Genomic DNA, 20,331 nt, shown 5'->3' with positions numbered 1-20,331 from the left:
GGAGGGTGCTGCGGGAGGAGTCTGCAGGAGCTGGGGAGGAGGGAAAGAGCCCAGCCTTCTGGCAAAACTCGACGCCATGGCCTCGCCCTGCCTCTTCTCACTCTCTTACCACCTCCCTGCCTGCACTATCTAGCTCCTTCACTGGCTTCTCTGTCCGGCCCTAGAGGCTGGTGTTCTCCTGAGTCTGGTCCATGGTCCTCTTCTCATCCTCCATCTTCTTCCCCCAGACAATCCATGTCCTGCCACAGCTCTGATCACCACAAAGAGGAGTCCTCAGTGTCCACGCTCAATATTGTGCATGTGTCTCCAGCAGCTTAGTGAGCACCCTCGCCTGCCTCCTGCTCATCTCCACAGGGAGGTCCCATCAACACCTCAGGCTCAACGCTGCGGAAACCAGCCTCATGGTCCTGCCTCCGTCACTGCCTCCCTGTCCATCAAGTCACCTAGGTCCACCCCTCACATCTCACCGTTTGCAGGATCACATGACTCTTCCCCAAGCCACCTCCAGGGCCCACCCCGCCCCCACCCCACTGTCCCTCCTCTTCCAGACTGGGCACCTCGGTCCCCCAGGCTGGCTTCGCTCTTCCGTTTATGTGTGAAGTGGCTTCTGCCATTCAGGAGTTTCACATTTTATGTGCTTTTTCTCTAGTACTTTTACAATTTATTTTTAATCTATCCAGAATTAATTTTTGTGGCTGGTATGAAGAAAAGGTCTGATTTTCTTCCTTTTTTTTTTTTTTTTTTTTTTTTGAGACAGAGTTTCACTCTTGTTACCCAGGCTGGAGTGCAATGGCGCGATCTCAGCTCACTGCAACCTCTGCCTCCCGGGTTCAATCGATTCTCCTGCCTCAGCCTCCCGAGTAGCTGGAATTACAGGCACGCGCCGCCAAGCCTGGCTAATTTTTTGTATTTAGTAGAGACGGGGTTTCACCATGTTGGTCAGGCTGGTCTCGAACTCCTGACCTCAGGTGATCTGCCCACCTCGGCCTCCCAAAGTGCTGGGATTACAGGTGTGAGCCACCGCACCTGGCCGAAAAGGTCTAATTTTCTTTTCTAGAAGCAAGTTGTCCTGATTGTGTGTTTTTGGACAGTCTCACATTTCCCTGCCAATTCAAAATGACACCTTTCACACACTCTGACTTTCCACATGTTCAGGGTCAGTTTCTGGACTTCCTAATCCTGCCCCGATCTCCATTCTATTTCTGCATCCACACCACAGCTTCTGATTCCCACAGCTTGAGTTCATTTTGCTACCTGATAGGGTAAGTCCCCTCATTCTTATTTTCCCCAATCTTCTTAGGTTTACTCTTTGAATCAACTGGCCAGGTCCTTAAAACAAACCCCACTGGGATTTTAACTGCAACTTCAAGCTTTACAGCATTAGGTCTTCCCATCCTGCAACTTGGTAACTCTCTCCACTTAAGCATTCTTGAAGGTGGTCTTTTCTGTTCTTGAAGATAGTTTTACAACTTTATTAGACTTTGTACATTTTCTTTTTCTTTGAGACGGAGTCTGGCTCTTGTCACCCAGGCTGGAGTGCAGTGGCGTGATCTTGGTTCACTGCAACCTTTGCCTCCTAGGTTCAAGTGATTCTCCTGCCTAAGGAGATTACAGGCGTGTGACACCATGCCCAGCTAATTTTGTATTTTTAGTAGCAAGGGGGTTTCACCATGTTGGCCAGGCTGGTCACGAACTCCTGACCTCAGGTGATCTGCCTGCCTCGGCCTCCCAAAGAGCTGGGATTATAGGCATGAGCCACCGAACCGGGCCTGCTTTCTTGAATCCAGGTCAACACCCTGTGCCTCTGCCTATATTACCCTGCCCTGCCCTGTCTGGGGGTCTGGCTATCATCTTTTAGGGTGAAGCCCAAAGTCACCTCGCTCTGAAGCCTTTCCCAAGCTTCCCAGGCAGAAGTCCTTACTCCCTCTGTGTGCTCCAAAAGCTCTTTGCAGAAACCCCTTCTACACATGATCATGAAGTTGGCCCCAGGTAGACTGAGTTCCTAAGGTAGGGACTATTATTTATTCTTTTTTTTTTTTTTTTTTTTTTGAGACGGAGTCTCGCTCTGTCACCCAGGCTGGAGTGCAGTGGCATGATCTTGGCTCACTGCAACCTCCGCCTCCTGGGTTTAAGCGATTCTTCTGCCTCAGCCTCCGAAGTAGCTGGGACTACAGGTGCATGCCAACACGCCTGGCTGTTTGTATTTTTAGTAGAGACAGGGTTTCACCATATTGGCCAGGCTGGTCTTGAACTCCTGACCTCATGATCTGCCCATCTCCGCCTCCCAAAGTGGTGGGATTACAGGCGTGAGCCACTGCACCTGGCCCAAGGTAGGGACTATTCTAATTAAAGGCACCTGGCACAAGGCCTGGTGTAATCATAGGTACTGAATGAATGAATGAACGAACGATGAATGAATGAACAAATAAATGGGCAGGAAAAACTGGACAAGATGACACTGGTCAAATTCTACTTTTCTCTTTCTCTTTTTTTTTTTTTTTTTGAGAAAGAAGTATCATTATGTTACCCAGGTAGGTCTTGAACTCCTGGGCTCATGCTGTCCTCCCACCTCTGCCAAAGTGTTGGGATTACAGGCGTGAGCCACCATGCCCAGTCAAAATTCTACTTTCCTCATGAGAATTCCTGCGTTTGGAAGTGACTGCTCCCTTCCCTGAATTCTAAGGGCTCTTGCTGTCACCCACAGCACCTTCCAGCCTGAGGAACAGTGATTTGCAGGCAACGTGTACCTCCTAGGCTGTCCCTGGATTTGCAGAGGTGAGTGACCTACCTAGTTGGCCGAGATCTCCTCCCAGTGCACAGGGAGGCTGGGCAGCATTCCCCTAGCTTTGCTGTGTAGGAGCAATGGAGGAGGAAGAAGGGAAAGGACCCAGTCTGAGGCTCACCGGTGCCAGCCTCCCGCTCTCGCAGTGTCTGATCCACGTAAAGCCGGGTCTTTCGGGGCACATTGAGTTTCATGGCCTGGGCTGGTGGGGGACCCACCTCACTTCCTCCCTCTACAAACACTGCTGTACGCTTCAGGATCTTGATGATCAGGCCACCACCTAGGGAAGTGGACAGTGGAAATGGATTTGTCCTCCCCAGTTCTACCCACATTCCCATTCTTTCTTCCCCAAACAATCTGCCTCCTATAGAGTTGCTTCTGTACACATCCGTCTTCCAGACGAGACTGTTTCTGGAAGTAACAAAGTGCATCTTAATAGTCTCTCATCATTAATTCATTAATCCACTTAGCAGTTATTTGTGGAGTACTGTGATGTTCCTGGCATCGTGGCAGGCACTGGGGATGCTGGGTGAACTAGAAAGATCGAATCCAGCCCAGGACCCAGCCATTGGGCTGTCCCAGTGGAGGCCTAGCTCCAGAAGGACACTTCTGTAGGCCTTGCTTTCCACACCCAGGTCCACCCATGCTTCATTCCCACCTCCCCCTTTCCCCAGAAGCAGGCCTGTCCCTTCACTCCCGACTTCAAAGCCCTTGCCAGGTCTGGCTCCACTCACCTCGAGTGGTCATGATGAGGGTGTTGTCCTCCCGCCCGTACCGGCCAAAGCAAAGGCTGGTCACTGCATCCTATGTGGAGACGTCAGAGTTTAGTTGGGGAAATATCTTGGAGAGGAAAGCAAGACAGGGGATGGGTAGGGGAGGCCCCAGATATAATAGGTGAGAAGTGATAGAGACAGGCCTGGGGAATCGCTGCCTCTGAAATATTTCCTATATTTCTCATCTCCCCTCCAATCTCACTACCTCAGTTCCAGACCAAATATCACTGGCCCTCACTTTTGGGGTCAACCTCCTAATAGATCTCCCAGACTCGTCTTTCGGGTCTTTCTCCCCAGTCTGTCCTTCACAATGCTGCCTTTGCTACCTTTCAAAAACACAAATATGTCTGGTCTCTGATAGAAAACCTCCAATGGCTTTTGTTCTCTTTCTTAGGACACTGAAGGCCTTCCACATTTGACTCCAACCCGCCTTTTCTGTCAGTTCTCTCCTCTTTACCCTTCTTTCAACGAGCATACCACCGGCCCTCCCAGCACCTATGGCCCAAGCCAGTTGTTTGCAAATTTTATACTGTGACACAGGACAATTTACACGCACACACGCACATACACAGTTTCACTTGTGACATACTTTTTTTTTGAGATGGAGTTTCACTTCATTGCCCAGGCTGGAGTGCAGTGGCGTGATCTCCAGCTCACTGCAACCTCTGCCTCCTGGGTTCAAGTGATTCTGCCTCGGCCTTCCCAGTAGATGCGATTATAGGCATGCACCACCATGCTTGGCTAATTTTTCTATTTGTATTTGTAATTATTTATTTATTTTTGTTGTTTTGTTTTTTTGTTTTGAGATAGAGTCTTGCTCTGTGGCCCAGGTTGGAGTGCAGTGGCGTGATCTCAGTTCACTGCAACCTTTGCCTCCTAGGTTCAAGTGATTCTTCTGCCTCAGCCTCCCAAGTAGCTGGGATTACAGGTGTGCCATCACACCCGGCTTTTTTTTTTTTTTTTGAGATGGAGTCTTGCTCTGTCACCCAGGCTGGAGTGCAGTGGTGCGATCTTGGCTCACTGCCTCCCGGGTTCACTCCATTCTCCTGCCTCAGCCTCCTGAGTAGCTGGGACTACAGGCACCTGCCACCATGCCCAGCTAATTTTTTGTATTTTTAGTAGAGACGGGGTTTCACCGTGTTAGCCAGGATGGTCTCCATCTCCTGACCTTGTGATCTGCCTGCCTCGGCCTCCCAAAGTGCTGGGATTACAGACGTGAGCCACCGTGCCCGGCCCATACCCGGCTAATTTGTTTATTTTTAGTAGAGATGGGGTTTCACCATGTTGGCCAGGCTGTTCCAGAACTGTGATCGCCTGCCTCAGCCTTCCAAAGTGCTGGGATTACAGGTGTGAGCCAATGTGCCTGGCCCTCACTTGTGACATACTTTGAATTTACTATTCTATTTTTTTAAATGTTGCTGGTTGTGATCTACTAAACTGATTTAATGATTCACAACTTAAGAGTCTGAAAACCTCTGGTCCAAACTCATCAAATGACCTGGATTCCTTAATCAAGAGCCTTCATACTTCTCAGGCTTTGTGCATGCTATTCTCTGTGCAGAATGTTCTTCCTCCATTTGTCCACCTGACAAACTGTTCTGAGGCCCAGTTGAACTGTCACTTGTTCTGTGAAGTGTCCCATGGAGTCCATCCCCATTTATCTCACCCCCCACCCTTGTCACTCAGCACCCTCTGCGCTTTTTAGCACTTTGCTCTGCTTCAGTCGGCCCTGCTTTTAAATTTGCTATGTCTCTGGCTGGCTGTTACCTTAGACTGTAAGCCTCCTGAAAACAAGGACTTAGTCATCATTTTACCCCCCACCCCTACCAATATGGTGACTGGTACATATGAGGTGCTCAACACATTTTTTTTTTTTTAAGATGGAGTCTCGCTCTGTTGTCCAGGCTGGAGTGCCGTGGTTTGATCTTGACTCACTGCAACCTCCGCCTCCCAGGCTCAAGCGATTCTCCTACCTCAACCTCCTGAGTAGCTGGGATTACAGGTACGCGCCACCATGCCCGGCTAATTTTTGTATTTTTAGTAGCAAGGGGGTTATGCCATGTTGGCCAGGCTGGTTTTGAACTCCTTACCTCAGGTGATCTGCCCACCTTGGCCTCCCAAAGTGCTGGGATTACAGGCATGAGCCACTGTGCCTGGCCTCAACAAATGTTTTTGAAATGCATCAATGTGTGGTCGGAAGAGGCAGCTAAGAAGCCCCAGAGGTGAGACGAGGGCAAGGAGGAGTGAGTGGCAGATGCCAGAGATGGGGCTCACCGGGGTGTGGATGACGTTGAGCAGGGCCTTGTCACGATAAATGCGGACCTCTCCATTGGCCAGCCCAGCCATGACGGCCTGCAGGCCCCGGGAATGCTGCTCCAGGAGGTTCATGGTCAGGATGGCTGCGGGCATCTGCACTGTCCACAGCTTCTTCCCCTGGCAGGGAACAGCCAGTGTCTGTGGAGGGCTCAGGGCTTACAGTGGAAAGAACGGTTTCTGGGGTGGGGAAGCCAGAGGAAACTCTTGCCAAGTGGGGGCTAGGGGCATAGGCGTGGAGGGGCTGCTGCTTGCTGGGGGCTGCACCTTGTGGGTGAAGCCATGCAGGCTGTCTTGGGTGCTGCCCACCACTAGGACCTTGTGTACCCGGATAAGTCCCACAGGCTGGGCGCTCAGCTCGATGCAGTACTTGGGGTGCTTGGAGTCTCTGTGGAATAAACAACACACTGTCTGGCCCCAGAGAAATCCTCTCCACTTCTATGGCTGACCCTCCTCTGTCTAAACCCCATGGACTCACCTGGGAGGAACACTGGCCCCAAAGCAGATGACCCTGGGATTATTTCCACTTCTGCCACCTTAGTAAATGTGTGGCCTTGGAAAACATCAAGTGTGTCTTCCTCCCACCTTCACTATGGTGTCTTGTCTTCCTCCCACCTTCACTATGGTGTCTTGTCTTCCGCCCACCTTCACTATGGTGGCTTGTATGATCATCTGGCATTTAACAGAGTTTTCAGTGAGTTTACCTTTGGCTGGACTAGCCAGGACAAGTGGACTTAGGCACTTTATTATGAGAAAAGGATGAAGAGCTTTGCCCTGTGTCAATGCAGTTTTTAGTTTACTGGCCTCTCAATTTTAGTTTCCCTTTCCAGAAAGTACAGTTAGTTCCTCTCTATTCGAGGAGCACACGCCAATGTCTTTCCCACTTTGAGTTGGCCTACAACACTCTTCCCGACTTTCTCACCAACTGGTTCCTTTTTAACTTTCAAGCCATCTCCACAGAGAGGTGTTCCTGATCACCCTTACCTGTTATTTTTCCCCACTGAGCTTGTATTTTTTCTCCATAGCACTCATCCAATTTGTAGTAACATCTTGGTTTCTTCACTTTAATACATCTGTCTTCGCCATAAGGACAGGGACCATATTTATCTTGTTCATCAATATATCCCTAATACCACATACTGCATAATGCATAGTAGGTGCTCAATAAATATTTATTGAATTAAAAATGCATGTTAGGCCGGGTGTGGTGGCTTATGACTGTAATCCCGGCACTTTGGGAGGCCGAGGCGGGTGGATCACAAGGTCAGGTGTTCGAGACCAGCCTGGCCAATATGGTGAAACCCCGTCTCTACTAAAAATACAAAAATTAGCTGGGTGTGGTGGCACGCACCTGTAGTCCCAGCTACTTGGGAGGCTGAGGCAGGAGAATCGCTTGAACCCAGGAGGCAGAGGTTGCAGTAAGCCGAGATCGTGCCACTGCACTCCAGCCTGGGTGACAGAGTGAGACTCTGTGACTCTGTCTCACAAAATAAAAAAAAAAAAAGCATTTTATATGGAATATTAAACTAATGCATAAACAAGTGTCATGTCATGTACCCTAGAAAGTAACAAATATGGGAAATTATTTTTTTATTTCTTCCCATCTGTTTTCTTTTCTTTTTTTTTGAGACAGAGTCTCGCTCTGTGCCCAGGCTGGAGGGCAGTGGCGTGATCTCGGCTCACTGCAAGCTCCACCTCCCAGGTTCACGCCATTCTCCTGCCTCAGCCTCCCGAGTAGCTGGGAGTACAGGCGCCTGCCACCACGCCCAGCTATTTTTTGTATTTTTAGTAGAGATGGGGTTTCACTGTGTTAGCCAGGATGGTCTCGATCTCCTGACCTCATGATCCACCCACGCTGGCCTCCAAAGTGCTGGGATTACAGGCGTGAGGCAATGCACCCGGCAGCCCCCTGCTTTTTTTTTTTTTTTTTTTTGAGATGGAGTCTCACTCCGTTACCCAGGCTGGAGTGCAGTGGTGTGATCTTGGCTCACTGCAACCTCCGCCTCCTGGGTTCAAGCGATTCTCCTACCTTAGCCTCCCGAGTAGCTGGGGCTAGAGGCATGCGCCACCACGCCCAGCTAATTTTGTATTTTTAGTAGAGATGGGGTTTCACCATGTTGGCCAGGCTGGTCTTGAACTCCTGACCTCAGGTGATCCGCTTGCCTCGGCCTCCCAAAGTGCTGGGATTACAGGCGTGAGCCACAGCGCCCAGCCTGTCCTCTCATTTCTGATCACTCCTGTACTATAGCCACCCAGCCTAGTCTCTCACTGTGCCAGCCCCATCTCACAAGCCTCCAGGTATCCTCTCCTGTGTTTGTGGGCTCAGCCTCCTTTATGAAGTTCTCAGCTCTTTGCATTTCCAAATTCCAGCCTTAAAGCCCACTCTCATCTTGCAAGCCTCTGAAGCCACCAGTTTTCTGAGATGTTCCTCCCGGCCCCGGAGACCACGGATGTGGCTACCTTCTCAGAATATAGATGTTTCCATTGCGGCAGGCCGCGGCAAGCCGGAACTCAACATCAAACTGGCCGGAAACCTCTAGGAAGACGGGGACGCTGGGAAGGCTCATCTGCAAAGAAGAAGCGCAAACACTCCAATTTCTCTGGAGCCCCCGTCCCTCCCTGCCCTGTCAGTAACTCCTCTGAGTGAGTGCCTGGTCTAAAGTCCCAATCTCCTCACTTACACCCAGTTTAAATTCATACAGTTTTTCAGGAGGGAAACTTGGGGCAACATTTAGCAAAAGCCTTTTAGTCTGTGCCTTTTGACTAAACGATGCCACTTCTAGGACTGCATCCTAAGGATGTACTTAAACAACCGTGCAGCTGGGTGTGGTGGCCCACACCTATAATCCCAATACTTTGAGAGGCTGAGGCGGGTGGATCGCTTGAGCTCAGGAGTTCGAGACCAGCCTGTCCAACATGGCAAAACTTTGTCTCTACCAAAAGTACAAAACTTAGCTGGGCGTGGTGGTCCCACAGATGAGAAGATGAGGTGAGAGGACTGTTTGAGCCCAGGTGGCATAGGTTGCAGTAAGCTGAGATTGTACTACTGCACTTCAGCCTGGGCAAGAGAGCAAGACTGTCTCAAAAACAAACAAACAAGCATGCAAGGATATTTGGGTAAAAAGGTCTATAGCATTGGTATTAATAGCAAAAAATGAAAAACAGTTTAAATGTACAATAGGTGGCAGGGTAAATAAATTATGGTACCTCAATATGATGGATATTGCGTGGTCTTTAAAAAGGCTGATGTGGGGTCAGGTGTGGTGGCTCACGCCTGTAATCCCAGCACTTTGGGAGGCTGAGATGCAGAGATCACTTGAGGTAAGGAATTTGAGACCAGCCTGGCCAACAGGGTGATACCCCATCTCTACTAAAAATACAAAAATTAGCTGGGTGTGGTGGTACATGCCTGCAGTCCCAGCTACTCAGGTGGCTGAGGCATCAGAACTGCTTGAACCCGGGAGGTAGAAGCTGCAGTGAGCTGAGATAGAGCCACTGTACTCCAGCCTGGGTGACACAGCAAGATTCTGCCTCAAAAACAAAAAACAAAACAAAAGAAAATAAAAGGCTGATGTGGTTTTATAGATATAGAAAGACACTGATGATATACTGCTACATGAAAAGAACATGTTACATGATCCTCCTGCTTTTATTTATTTATTTACTTATTGTTTTTAGAGACAGGGTCTCACTCTGTCGCCCAGGCTGGAGTGCAGTGCCACAATCATAGCTCACTGCAGCCTGAAACTCTTGGGCTCAAGCCATCCTCCTGCCTCAGCCTCCCAAAGCACTAGGGTTAGAGGCATGGGCCACCACACCCAGCTAATCCTGTTTTTATAAAGAGAAATATTTACATAAAGTTATATATCTATGTCTAAATATGAAAATGTCTAGAGAGACCTATGCCTCAACTTTAACAGTATATATCCATAGGCGGTAGGATTTTTGGATATATATCTTTTTTTATGCTTATCTAGTTTCTAATTTTTCTACAAGGAACATATATATTACCCAGAACTAACTGTGGAGCATGGGGAGAGAATGCAGCCTGGGCCTCCAGTGGGCCCAGGGCCAGACCTGACGCTGACCTTGGCTAAAATGGTGAAGGCCTCGGGGTCAAGCACCAGGAGCTCCTTGTTCTCGGTGCCCAGCACCAGGCAAGACACAGCATCCTCGTCAGCCAGGTTCTTCTTCAAGGTGGTCATGGTGGTGATGACTGTCTACAGAAGGACTCCAGGGGTCACCCAGGGAACCTCCACACACCACCCCCAAGATACTCCCAGAATGCCACATGAGGGAAGAAAGAGGGCAAAGGAGGATGAAGAGGAAATATCAGAGATGTGACAGAAGATTTAAGTACAAAGGTGTTTATTGCAACAAATCTAACTTTCTAACAAAAGAGGATTGTCTAAGTCAATTATGAGCCATCCATATCATCAAAAACTATGCAGTCTTTTTTTTTTCTTGAGACAGGTTCTCGCTCTGTCGCCCAGGCAGGAGTGCAGTGGTACAATCTCGGCTCACTGCAACCTCTGCCTCGCAGGTTCAAGCAATTCTCCTGCCTCAGCCTCCCAACTAGCTGGGATTACAGGCGCACGCCACCGTGCCCAGCTACTTTTTGTATTTTTAGTTTCACCATGTTGCCCAGGTTGGTCTTGAACTCCTGACCTGTGATCCACCTGCCTCAGCCCCCTAAAGTGCTGGGATTACATGCATGAGCCACCATGCCCGGCTGCAGTCATTTCTTAAAAGTCATATTTTAAAAGAATATTTGGGCCAGGCTCAGCAGATCATGCCTGTAATCCCAGCACTTTTGGGGACCAAGGCAGGTGGACTGCATGAGCCCAGGAGTCCAACACCAGCTTGGGCAGCAAAGTGAGACCCCAACTCTACAAAAAATAAAAATAAAAAATCAGCCAGGTGCGATGGCGTGCACCTGTAGTCCCAGGTACTCAGGAGGCTGAGGCAGGAGGATCCCTTGATCCCAGGAGTTCAATGCTCCAGTGAGCTATGATCCTGCCACTGCATTCCAGCCTGACTGACAGAGTAAGACCCTGTCTTAAAAAAAAAGAAAAGAAAAGAAAAGAAAAGGGCTGGGCGTGGTGGCTCACACCTGTAAGCCCAGCACTCTGGGAGGCTGAAGTGGTCAGAAGTTCAAGACCAGCCTGGCCAAAATGGTGAAACCCCGTCTCTACCAAAAAATATGAAAATTAGCCAGGCATGGTGGCATGCACCTGTAATCCCAGCTACCCAGGAGGCTGAGGCAGGAGAATCGCTGGAACCCGGGAAGCAGAGGCTGCAGTGAGCCAAGATTGCACCACTGCACTCCAGCCTGGGTGACAGAGCAAGACTCCATCTCAAAGAAAGAAAAGAAAAAAAAAAAAAAAAAGAAACCTCATCTGTACAGAAATACAACCATTAGCCAGGCATGATGGCGGGTGCCTGTAATCCCAGCTACTTGTGAGGCTGAGGCAGGATAATTGCTTGGACCTGGGAAATGGAGGTTGCAGTGAGCTGAGATCGTGCCATTGCACTCCAGCCTGGGTGACAGAGCGAGACTCCGTTTCAAAAATAAATAAAAGAAAAGGCCGGGTGCGGTGGTTCACGCCTGTAATCCCAGCACTTTGGGAGGCCGAGGTGGGCGGATCACGTGAGGTTGGGAGTTCGAGACCAGCCTGACCAACAGGGAGAAACCCTGTCCCTACTAAAAATACAAAATTAGCCGGGCGTGGTGGCGCATCCCTGTAATCCCATCTACTCGGGAGGCTGCGGCAGGAGAATCGCTTGAACCCAAGAGGCGGAGGTTGCGATGAGCTGAGATTGTGCCATTGCACTCCAGCCTGGGCAACAAGAGCAAAACTCCATCTCAAAAAAAAAAAAGAAAAGAAAAAAAAAAGTGACGTTAGTATAATCCTAGTTTTAAAAATATGTGAATATAGGCCAAATAAGGTGGCTCATGCCTGTAATCCCAGCACTTTGGGAGGCCCAGGTGGGAGGATCACTTTAGATCAGGAGTTTGAGACCAGTCTGGGCAACATGGTGAGATCCCATCTCTTAAAAAAAAAAATAAATAAATAAGATGGGCGTGGTGGCTCACACCTGTAATCCCAGCATTTTGGGAGGCTGAGGCAGGCAGATCACGAGGTCAAGAGATCGAGACCATCCTGGCCAGCATGGTGAAACACCGTCTCTACTAAAAATACAAAAATTACCTGGGCGTGGTGGCGTGCGCCTGTAGTCTCAGCTACTTGGGAGGCTGAGGCAGGAGAATAGCTTGAACCCAGGAGGTGGAGGTTGCAGTGAGCTGAGATCACAGCACTGCACTCCAGCCTGGCGACAGAGCCAGACTCTGTCTCCAAAAAAAAAAAAAAGGACAAAAATTTCAAAATAAAAAATACATGAATGCAAAAACATGTGGAAGGCTAAACCCTTAAACAAACACTAGTTATTGTTAGACAATGATATCACAAGTGATGTTTAATTTCCTCATGATGCCTATCATTTCTACAGTGGGCACATGTTTCTTTTGTAATTATAATTGGAGGGAAAACAAAAAAGATCCCCTTGTAAGGAATTTCTCCTACAGAAATTAGCAGAAGCAAAATGTTTTTCTTTTTTTTTTTTTGTTTTTTGGTTTTTTTTTTTGAGATAGAGTCTTGCTCTGTCGCCAAGGCTGGAGTGCAGTGGCGCGATCTCGGCTCACTGCAAGCTCCGCCTCCCGGGTTAACACCATTCTCCTGCCTCAGCCTCCTGAGTAGCTGGGACTACAGGCGCCCGCTACCATGCCCGGCTAATTTTTTGTATTTTTAGTAGAGACAGGGTTTCACCATGTTAGCCAGGATGGTCTCGATCTCCTGACCTCGTGATCTGCCTGTCTCAGCCTCCCAAAATGCTGGGATTACAGGCGTGAGCCACCGTGCCCGGCCAAGATGTTTTTCTTTAGATAAAGGTGCTCATTGTGTGATTATCATCAAGATTGAAAAAGACAGCTGGGCACAGCAGCTCATTCCTGTAATAGCACCACTTTGGGAGGCTGAGGTGGGAGGACTGCTTGAGCTCAGGAGTTCAAGACTAGCCTGGGCAACATAGTGAGACTCCATCTCTACAAAAAATAAAAATAAAAAAATTAGCTGGGCATGGTGGCATGCACTTGTAGTCCCAACTACTCAGGAGGTTGAAGGAGGAGGATCACTTGAACCCAGTAGTTTGAGGCTGTAGTGAGCCACAATCACACCACTGCACTCCAGCCTGGGTGACGGAGGAAGACCCAGCTCCCTACCCTTCCCCAAAAGAGATTAAAAAAGAGGAATGATTTTCAGTGCCTAATGGAAGGAGAAAGCTTACAAAAATGTGGACAAATATTAGTGGTAACTATTCCCATACCAAATGTTAATGATAACTCAAAAATGTAAGTGGTTGGCATGGCACGATGGCTCACACCTGTAATCTGAGCACTTTGGGAGGTCAAGGTGGGCGGATCACCTGAGGTCAGGAGTTCGAGACCAGCCTGGACAACATGGTGAAACCCCGTCTCTACTAAAAATACAAAAATTAGCTGGGCGTGTTGGTGCATGCCTGTAATCCCAGCTACTTGGGAGGCTGAGGCATGAGAATCGCTTGAACCCGGGAAACAGAGGTTGTAGTGAGCTGAGATTGTGCCACTGTACTCCAGCCTGGGTGACAGAGCAAGACTGTCTCAAAAAAAAAAAAGCTGTCACTACTAACTGGAATGTGGAAGGCACTGCAGCTTTATGACTACACACACATGGCATGGCTGGAAGGGATATAGCAAAGAGATACTGGTTGGGTTTGCTTATAGAATTTACCACTGATGTTAAGTGGTCTTTTAAAAAAATGTAAATTTTTTTACAGGGAAATAAAAAGAGAAGGGGGTATTACCTGCCGCTTGATGGAGTTGGACTTGTGTTGGTTTACAAATGCCTCCATTTCACTTAGCTCCAGCTGCAGAAACCTAGACACACAGAGAACTGGCATCTGCAGGCCCCGGCCTCGCTGCCCTCCTCCATCATTCTGGCACATTCTGGCGGCTGCTTCCTCTCCCTGGAGCCTCCCAAACCCTGGCCCTCCACAGGGTCCTTACCTGAGTGACTGGATGGACAAAGGCTCCTCTGCCGTCTCCCTGCAAGGAAAGGGGCCAGCATGGCAGCCGAGTGGAAGAATGGGGCCCTGGGGCTCAGATGGGATGAAGGAGTGAGGGGGGTATGAAGGGGAAGGCAGCCTCTCACCGGATGCTCTCCAGCATCTCCTTCAGGGTTAAGGGGTCGATTCGGTCCTGTGACAATGTGGGAAGAGAGCCTGTGAGCTCAAGCCAGGCAGGAAACCCAATGTCTACACCCCCAGACAGCTCCACACTTCTAGGGGTACCTCTTGGTCTCTGCCTCCCTGCCAGCCTACCTCTGCACTGAGCACCAAACTCACGCCCTTTATCTGAATCCAGTCTCATGGCCATGTACATCATCCCTCCCCAAATCCATGCCTCCCCAAATTCCCCTCCTCTCTTGGTGTTTCCAGTCCTCCTCCTTCTCTGATAGGCCCCTACCTTCTTTGGTTTCATCTTCCTCAAATTTGGGCAGGGATGTGGCTAGTGCAGAGAAATTTTCTGGGTTCCACTCTCCAAGAGAATTGGCTCAGTGCCTCTCTGGGAGCCATGCTGAGTAGCCAAGCACAACACCTTGTCCAGAAGTGCCATCACTAGGCTGGGCATGGTGGTTCATGCCTGTAATCCCAACACTTTGGGAGGCCGAGGTGGGTAGATCATATGAGGCCAGGAGTTCAAGACCAGCCTGGCCAACATAGTAAAACCTTGTCTCTACTAACACATACAAAAAATTAGCCAGGCGTGGTTGCTGGTGCCTGCAATCCCAGCTACTCAGGAGGATGAGACAGAAGAATTGCTTTAACCCGGGAGCCAGAGGCTGCAGTGAACCAAGATCACGTCATTGCACTCCAGTCTGGGCAACAAGAGTGAAACTCCGTCTCAAAAAAAAAAAAAAGTGCCATCACTGCTGCTGTCAGAGATGGACTATAGCTGACCTCCTGCCACCAGCCCACCTTCTTCCCAGGAGCCCAGCCCTCCTCACCCAGTGGCTGCCATCTTTGCCTTCTGGTTCCCAACTCCCATGTTATTTATTTACCTCTTTGGCCTGGTTCCAAAGGTCTTGTTCCAGAGGATTTGGAGGCAATTGGGGCAGGCTGAACTTGAAGTAGGGTCTGAGATTCTTATACACATAGACACAAGGGCCTGAAGCAAGTGCCAGAGCTGGGGTCCGGGGCTCATGTTGCTCCATGAGGAAGGTGGCAGCAGCAGCTGGCAGAGCAGGTAGCGGGCTTTCGTTCATCACCAGTGGTCCTTTGAGCACCTTCAGGCAGGGCTGCTGCCCACCAGGGCCAAGGTCCCCTACCACCAGCTGCAGGGAGAGGATGGCTCATTCTAGGCTCAGGGTCTGAAGACCTCTCCACTGACCCTCTTCTTGCCTTATTGCTGGTGCACATTCATTCATTCCTGCACCAATAAAGGCTTTGCCCTCAGGCTTTCAAGCTGCCTGACCTTGGGAAAGTTGACTAACCTTTCTGAATCTCAGGTTTCCCGCTTGCAGAATGGTGATACTTTCACGGTATGTGGTGAAAATCAAGTGAGATAATGAGTTACAGAACCTGGTAAGTGCTACTGAGGAATAAGTGGCAGTTGATGTTTTTATTATTCATTCAGCAAACATTTCTTCCACACCAGGCACTTCTAGAGAGACACTGGGACAGTGGTAGAGGTCAGTGTGGGAGGGGACGGGGACACCCATATCTGGGCTGCTGAAGCCTGGTTTCCAAATGCAGGGCAGGATGTGCTCTGTGGACACACAGAGGGGAAACAAGCTCCTTGATCTCTCAGCTTTCCACCCTCTAATCCATCTTCCAAGCTGCTGGAGCTGCCACACAAGCCCATTTCCCTGAATGAGGCCTGGAAGGCCTCTCTGATCTAGTTCCCAACTTGTTTCCTATCACCCTTCCCATTGCTGTGCTCCGGCCAGAAAGGGGATACCCAAGAACGCCTGGATACTGAGCATGCAGTATATGCCAGGGACCACATCAGAAACTGCATGCATCGTTTCATTTAACCCTCTCAACAGTCTTATTATTTTTAAGCGACTGGGTCTTGCTCTGTCACCTAGGCTGGAGTGCAGTGGTGCGATCATGGCTCGCTGCAGCCTCAAACTCCTGGGCTTAAGCAGTCTTCCCACCTTAGCCTCCCAAGCAGCTAGGACTACAGGTGTGTGCCACTACACCTGGCTTTCAACAACCTTATGAAGTAGGCACCATTATTAGCCTCATTTCTCAAATGAGGAAGCTGTGTCTTAGAGAAGTTAAGTAAAAGTCATACAGCTATTAAGTGGTAGAGCTAGTTCTGTCTGAATCCAAAGCCATAGTCTTAACTACTATTTTATGTGGTAGTTATTTTATATGGGTCTCAACTTCCTAACTTCACAGTTATTCTTTCCAAATATGCTATGAACTTCTAAGTCTCTGTCCTTCTGCTTGTGCTGTTTCTTCTACCTGAAATGCCTTCCCCATCCTCTCATCCTTGACTTCTTGATAGACTTCATTCATCCTTCAATGCCCAGTTCACACATTACTACCTCCTGGTGCCTCCAGACAGAATCCATTGTTCTCGTTGGCGCTCCCGTAATACTTTCTACATGTTCAATTTTAGCATCTACTCACTTCCCCACAAATATTTATCAAGTACCTACTTTATGTCAGGTACTGGACTAGATGCTGGGACTCAATGGTGAATAAACTAGCCATTAAACATTCTATTATGTGAAGATATTTAACATTTCTTTTTTTTTTTTGAGATGGAGTCTCGCTCTGTCACCCAGGCTGAAGTGCAATGGCGTGATTTCGGCTCACTGCAACCTCCGCCTTCCGGTTTCAAGCCATTCTCCTGCCTCAGCCTCCCAAGTAGCTGGGATTACAGGCACCTGCCACCACGCCCGGCTGATTTTTGTATTTTTAGTACAGACAGGGTTTCACCATGTTGTCCAGGCTGGTCTCAAACTCCTGACCTTGTGATCCACCCGCCTTGGCCTCCTCCTAAAGTGCTGGGATTACAGGCATGAGCCACTGTGCCTGGCTAACATTTCTTATTAGCTACTGTGTCTGTGGTTTCTCTTCCCTCACTATTGTAAGCCCAGAGCCAAATACAAACTAGGTATTCAATCAATATCATGGAATAATTGTCGACAGTGTATCTCCTCCTGACCACATGCTGATGCATTTCTGAGTGTAGCGTCCCCACGATGCCTGACACACAGTAGGGACTCACTATACACTTGCTGAATTACTGAATACATTATGGGTAGGAATTTGGGGGCAAAAACCACTGAGTCCTATTGCACTCTCTGTGTGGGATGGGATTCCAGGACTATCTTCTAGCCACCCACATGATATATCCATTGTGGTGTTGTTGCCCATGGTGAGGGCTGAGCTTTGGTAGAAAAAGCACAAAACTTGGAATCAAACAGACCCAGTTACAAATTCAGTAAACTTCACCTCTTTGAAACTATTCCCATTCACAAAATGGGAATAAATAAAATCCATGTTTATGTGCCTCCATGGAAGGTCTAGTCCAGAAATGGATACTGAATCCATGCTAACTTCCTTTCTTTTATCCCAATATATTTCTCTACCTTTAAAAAACTTGTATCTTTTTAAATTTACATTTTTATTTAAAATTAAATATATGTATATACATATATACACATATATACACATATATATGTGTATATATACACACATATATATACACATATATGTGTGTATATACACACACATATATACACATATATGTGTATATACACACACATATACACACATATATGTGTATATACATACACACATACACACATATATACACACATATATACACATATATGTGTATATATACACATATACACACATATATATACACATATGTGTATATATACACATATACACACATATACACACATATGTGTATATATACACATATACACATATATACACACATATGTGTATATATACACATATACACACATATACACACACACATATGTGTATATATACACATATACACACATATACATACACATATATGTGTATATATACACATATACACACATATACATACACATATATGTGTATATATACACATATACACACATATACATACACATATATGTGTATATATACACATATACACACATATACATACACATATATGTGTATATATACACATATACACACATATACATACACATATATGTGTATATATACACATATACACACATATACATACACATATATGTGTATATATACACATACACACATATACATACACATATATGTGTATATATACACATATACACACATATACATACACATATATGTGTATATATACACATATACACACATATACATACACATATATGTGTATATATACACATATACACACATATACATACACATATATGTGTATATATACACATATACACACATATACATACACATATATGTGTATATACACATACATACACATATGTGTATATATACACATATACACACATATACATACACACATATGTGTATATATACACATATACACACACATACATACACACATATGTGTATATATACACATACACACATACATACACACATATGTGTATATACACACATACACACATATGTGTATATACACACATACACACATATGTGTATATACACACATATACACATATATGTGTATATATACTGTGTATATATACACATATATACACATGTATATGTATATGTGTATATATACACATATATACACATGTATATGTATATGTGTATATATACACATATACGTATATATACACACACGCGCACACGCGTACACGTACACACGCGCACACGCGTACACGTACACACGCGCACACGCGCGCACACGCACACGCGCGCACGCACGTGTACGCACGTGTACGCACGTGTACACACGTGTACACACGTGTACACACATGTACACATATATATTTTTGAAACGGTCTTACTCTGTCATTGAGGCTGGAGTGTAGTGGCATGGTCTCAGCTCACTCAACCTCCACCTCCTGGGTTTGACCAATTCTCCTGCCTCAGCCTCCCAAGTAGCTGGGATTACAGGTGCCCATCACCATGCCCGGCTAATTTTTGTATTTTTAGTAGAGATGGTGTTTCACCATGTTGGACAGGCTGGTCTCGAATGCCTAAGCTCAAGTGATCCACCCACCTCAGCCTCCCAAAGTGCTGGGATTGCTGGCCTTAAAATTAAATTTAAAATGTAACATTTTTACTATGGAAAATTTTCATTCACATACAAAAGTAGAGAGACTCATATAATGAGTCCCCATATATCCCATTATCCAGCTTCAAAAATTGACAGCTCATGGCCAATCTTAAAATCTTTTGATAAACATCAAACGTTCACTTCCCTCCTTTTTACTTTCCCTCCAGATTCTAGTGCCCACCCCCAACCAAGGGATTTGCCCTTCCAACAAAGAAATCAGGTTAACTAAGAGGCTTTGTCTTAGTAGAATCCCCAGAAATATTTGATCTGCTTTACTTTCTGCAGTCTGTATTATGAAATCAATAAGTTCTCTTCACTTTCCATATAAAAACAAAATTTAACGCTAAATGTGCTTTTTCACAGTATATGTGAATTCCAGAGTATGCTGGGCCTATTTTCAGCCGTCAGGAAATCTCATTTCTGGGTACACCCCCCTACCCTCAACTCTCCTGGCTAGGGTGATATGCTTACCTTGTATTCCCCATCCCCATGTAAATCTGCCAGCGCTGGAAAACAAAAGGGCCAAAACCAGAGTCTCAGAATCCCAGAGGCTTCACTACAGGACCATTGTCTGACTCCCCATCCCACTAGAACCCAGGGTTCCTGGTTCCAGAGACTCACCTAGGCAGGCAGAAAAGGTGTGGATATTGGCCATTGGGTCGTAGTGCGCATCCAACCACTTCGAATTGGCCTCATTGCTGGAAGTGGGGGAAAGACAGTTGGGGAGTGAGTCCCATGGGAGGGGAAAAAAAAACTTTGAGGAAGCTGGTACAGGTCACTCTGAACATAAGGTACAGAACGTCTGGGTACAAGTCCAGGCTCCGCCACTGGCTCACCGAGCGACCTCCAGACACACATATGCACATCTTAGGCCTCGGTTTCCCTATCTGACCTCTTAAGAGTCCTTCCAGACTGTCCGAGAACAGCAGGAGCCCAGAGCCCGGGGACCAAGGGACCCTCTTTACACGGGTGGGAAAAGAGGCCTTGAGGAGCCCTGCCTTCACCTCTCAGCTCCGCAGGCGTCGGAATCCGATGAGGACGCAGCGGCCATCTTCGCAGGCGTCGTCCTGGCAACCGGCCCCGCCCCCGCGTAACGCCCAATAGTG

At 47.5% G+C, this 20,331-nt stretch overlaps 2 protein-coding genes across 3 annotated transcripts in view; one reads left to right on the top strand and one right to left on the bottom strand.

Moving 5' to 3' along the window:
• The window catches only part of ZDHHC24 (zinc finger DHHC-type containing 24), an 18,993-nt gene extending 16,360 nt beyond the window's left edge, over positions 1 to 2,633 (top strand). Inside the window, exon 3 of the mRNA XM_034933090.3 lies at positions 228 to 2,633. Within this exon, the coding sequence (XP_034788981.1) occupies positions 228 to 649 (422 nt within the window). The 3' untranslated portion in view covers positions 650 to 2,633. The remainder of the gene's footprint in view (positions 1 to 227) is intronic.
• BBS1 (Bardet-Biedl syndrome 1) overlaps positions 1 to 20,331 on the bottom strand; it is a 24,230-nt gene extending 3,899 nt beyond the window's left edge. For both annotated transcript variants that reach the window (XR_608899.5, XM_003828677.6), the window contains exons 1-13: positions 20,230 to 20,331; positions 19,847 to 19,923; positions 19,697 to 19,731; positions 15,024 to 15,296; positions 14,115 to 14,161; positions 13,970 to 14,008; positions 13,768 to 13,840; positions 9,957 to 10,088; positions 8,329 to 8,435; positions 6,136 to 6,256; positions 5,830 to 5,988; positions 3,517 to 3,586; positions 2,904 to 3,062 (exon numbers count right to left, since the gene is read on the bottom strand). Coding sequence is in view for 1 of the 2 variants with exons in the window: in XM_003828677.6 (XP_003828725.1) it covers positions 2,904 to 3,062; positions 3,517 to 3,586; positions 5,830 to 5,988; positions 6,136 to 6,256; positions 8,329 to 8,435; positions 9,957 to 10,088; positions 13,768 to 13,840; positions 13,970 to 14,008; positions 14,115 to 14,161; positions 15,024 to 15,296; positions 19,697 to 19,731; positions 19,847 to 19,923; positions 20,230 to 20,276 (1,339 nt within the window). In the remaining variant the exon portion in view is untranslated. The remainder of the gene's footprint in view (positions 1 to 2,903; positions 3,063 to 3,516; positions 3,587 to 5,829; positions 5,989 to 6,135; positions 6,257 to 8,328; positions 8,436 to 9,956; positions 10,089 to 13,767; positions 13,841 to 13,969; positions 14,009 to 14,114; positions 14,162 to 15,023; positions 15,297 to 19,696; positions 19,732 to 19,846; positions 19,924 to 20,229) is intronic.

The sequence above is a fragment of the Pan paniscus genome, chromosome 9, assembly GCF_029289425.2.
Source record: "Pan paniscus chromosome 9, NHGRI_mPanPan1-v2.0_pri, whole genome shotgun sequence".
In the NCBI taxonomy this organism is placed as follows: Eukaryota; Metazoa; Chordata; class Mammalia; order Primates; family Hominidae; genus Pan; species Pan paniscus.
This window is presented reverse-complemented; position numbering and strand designations above follow the sequence as displayed.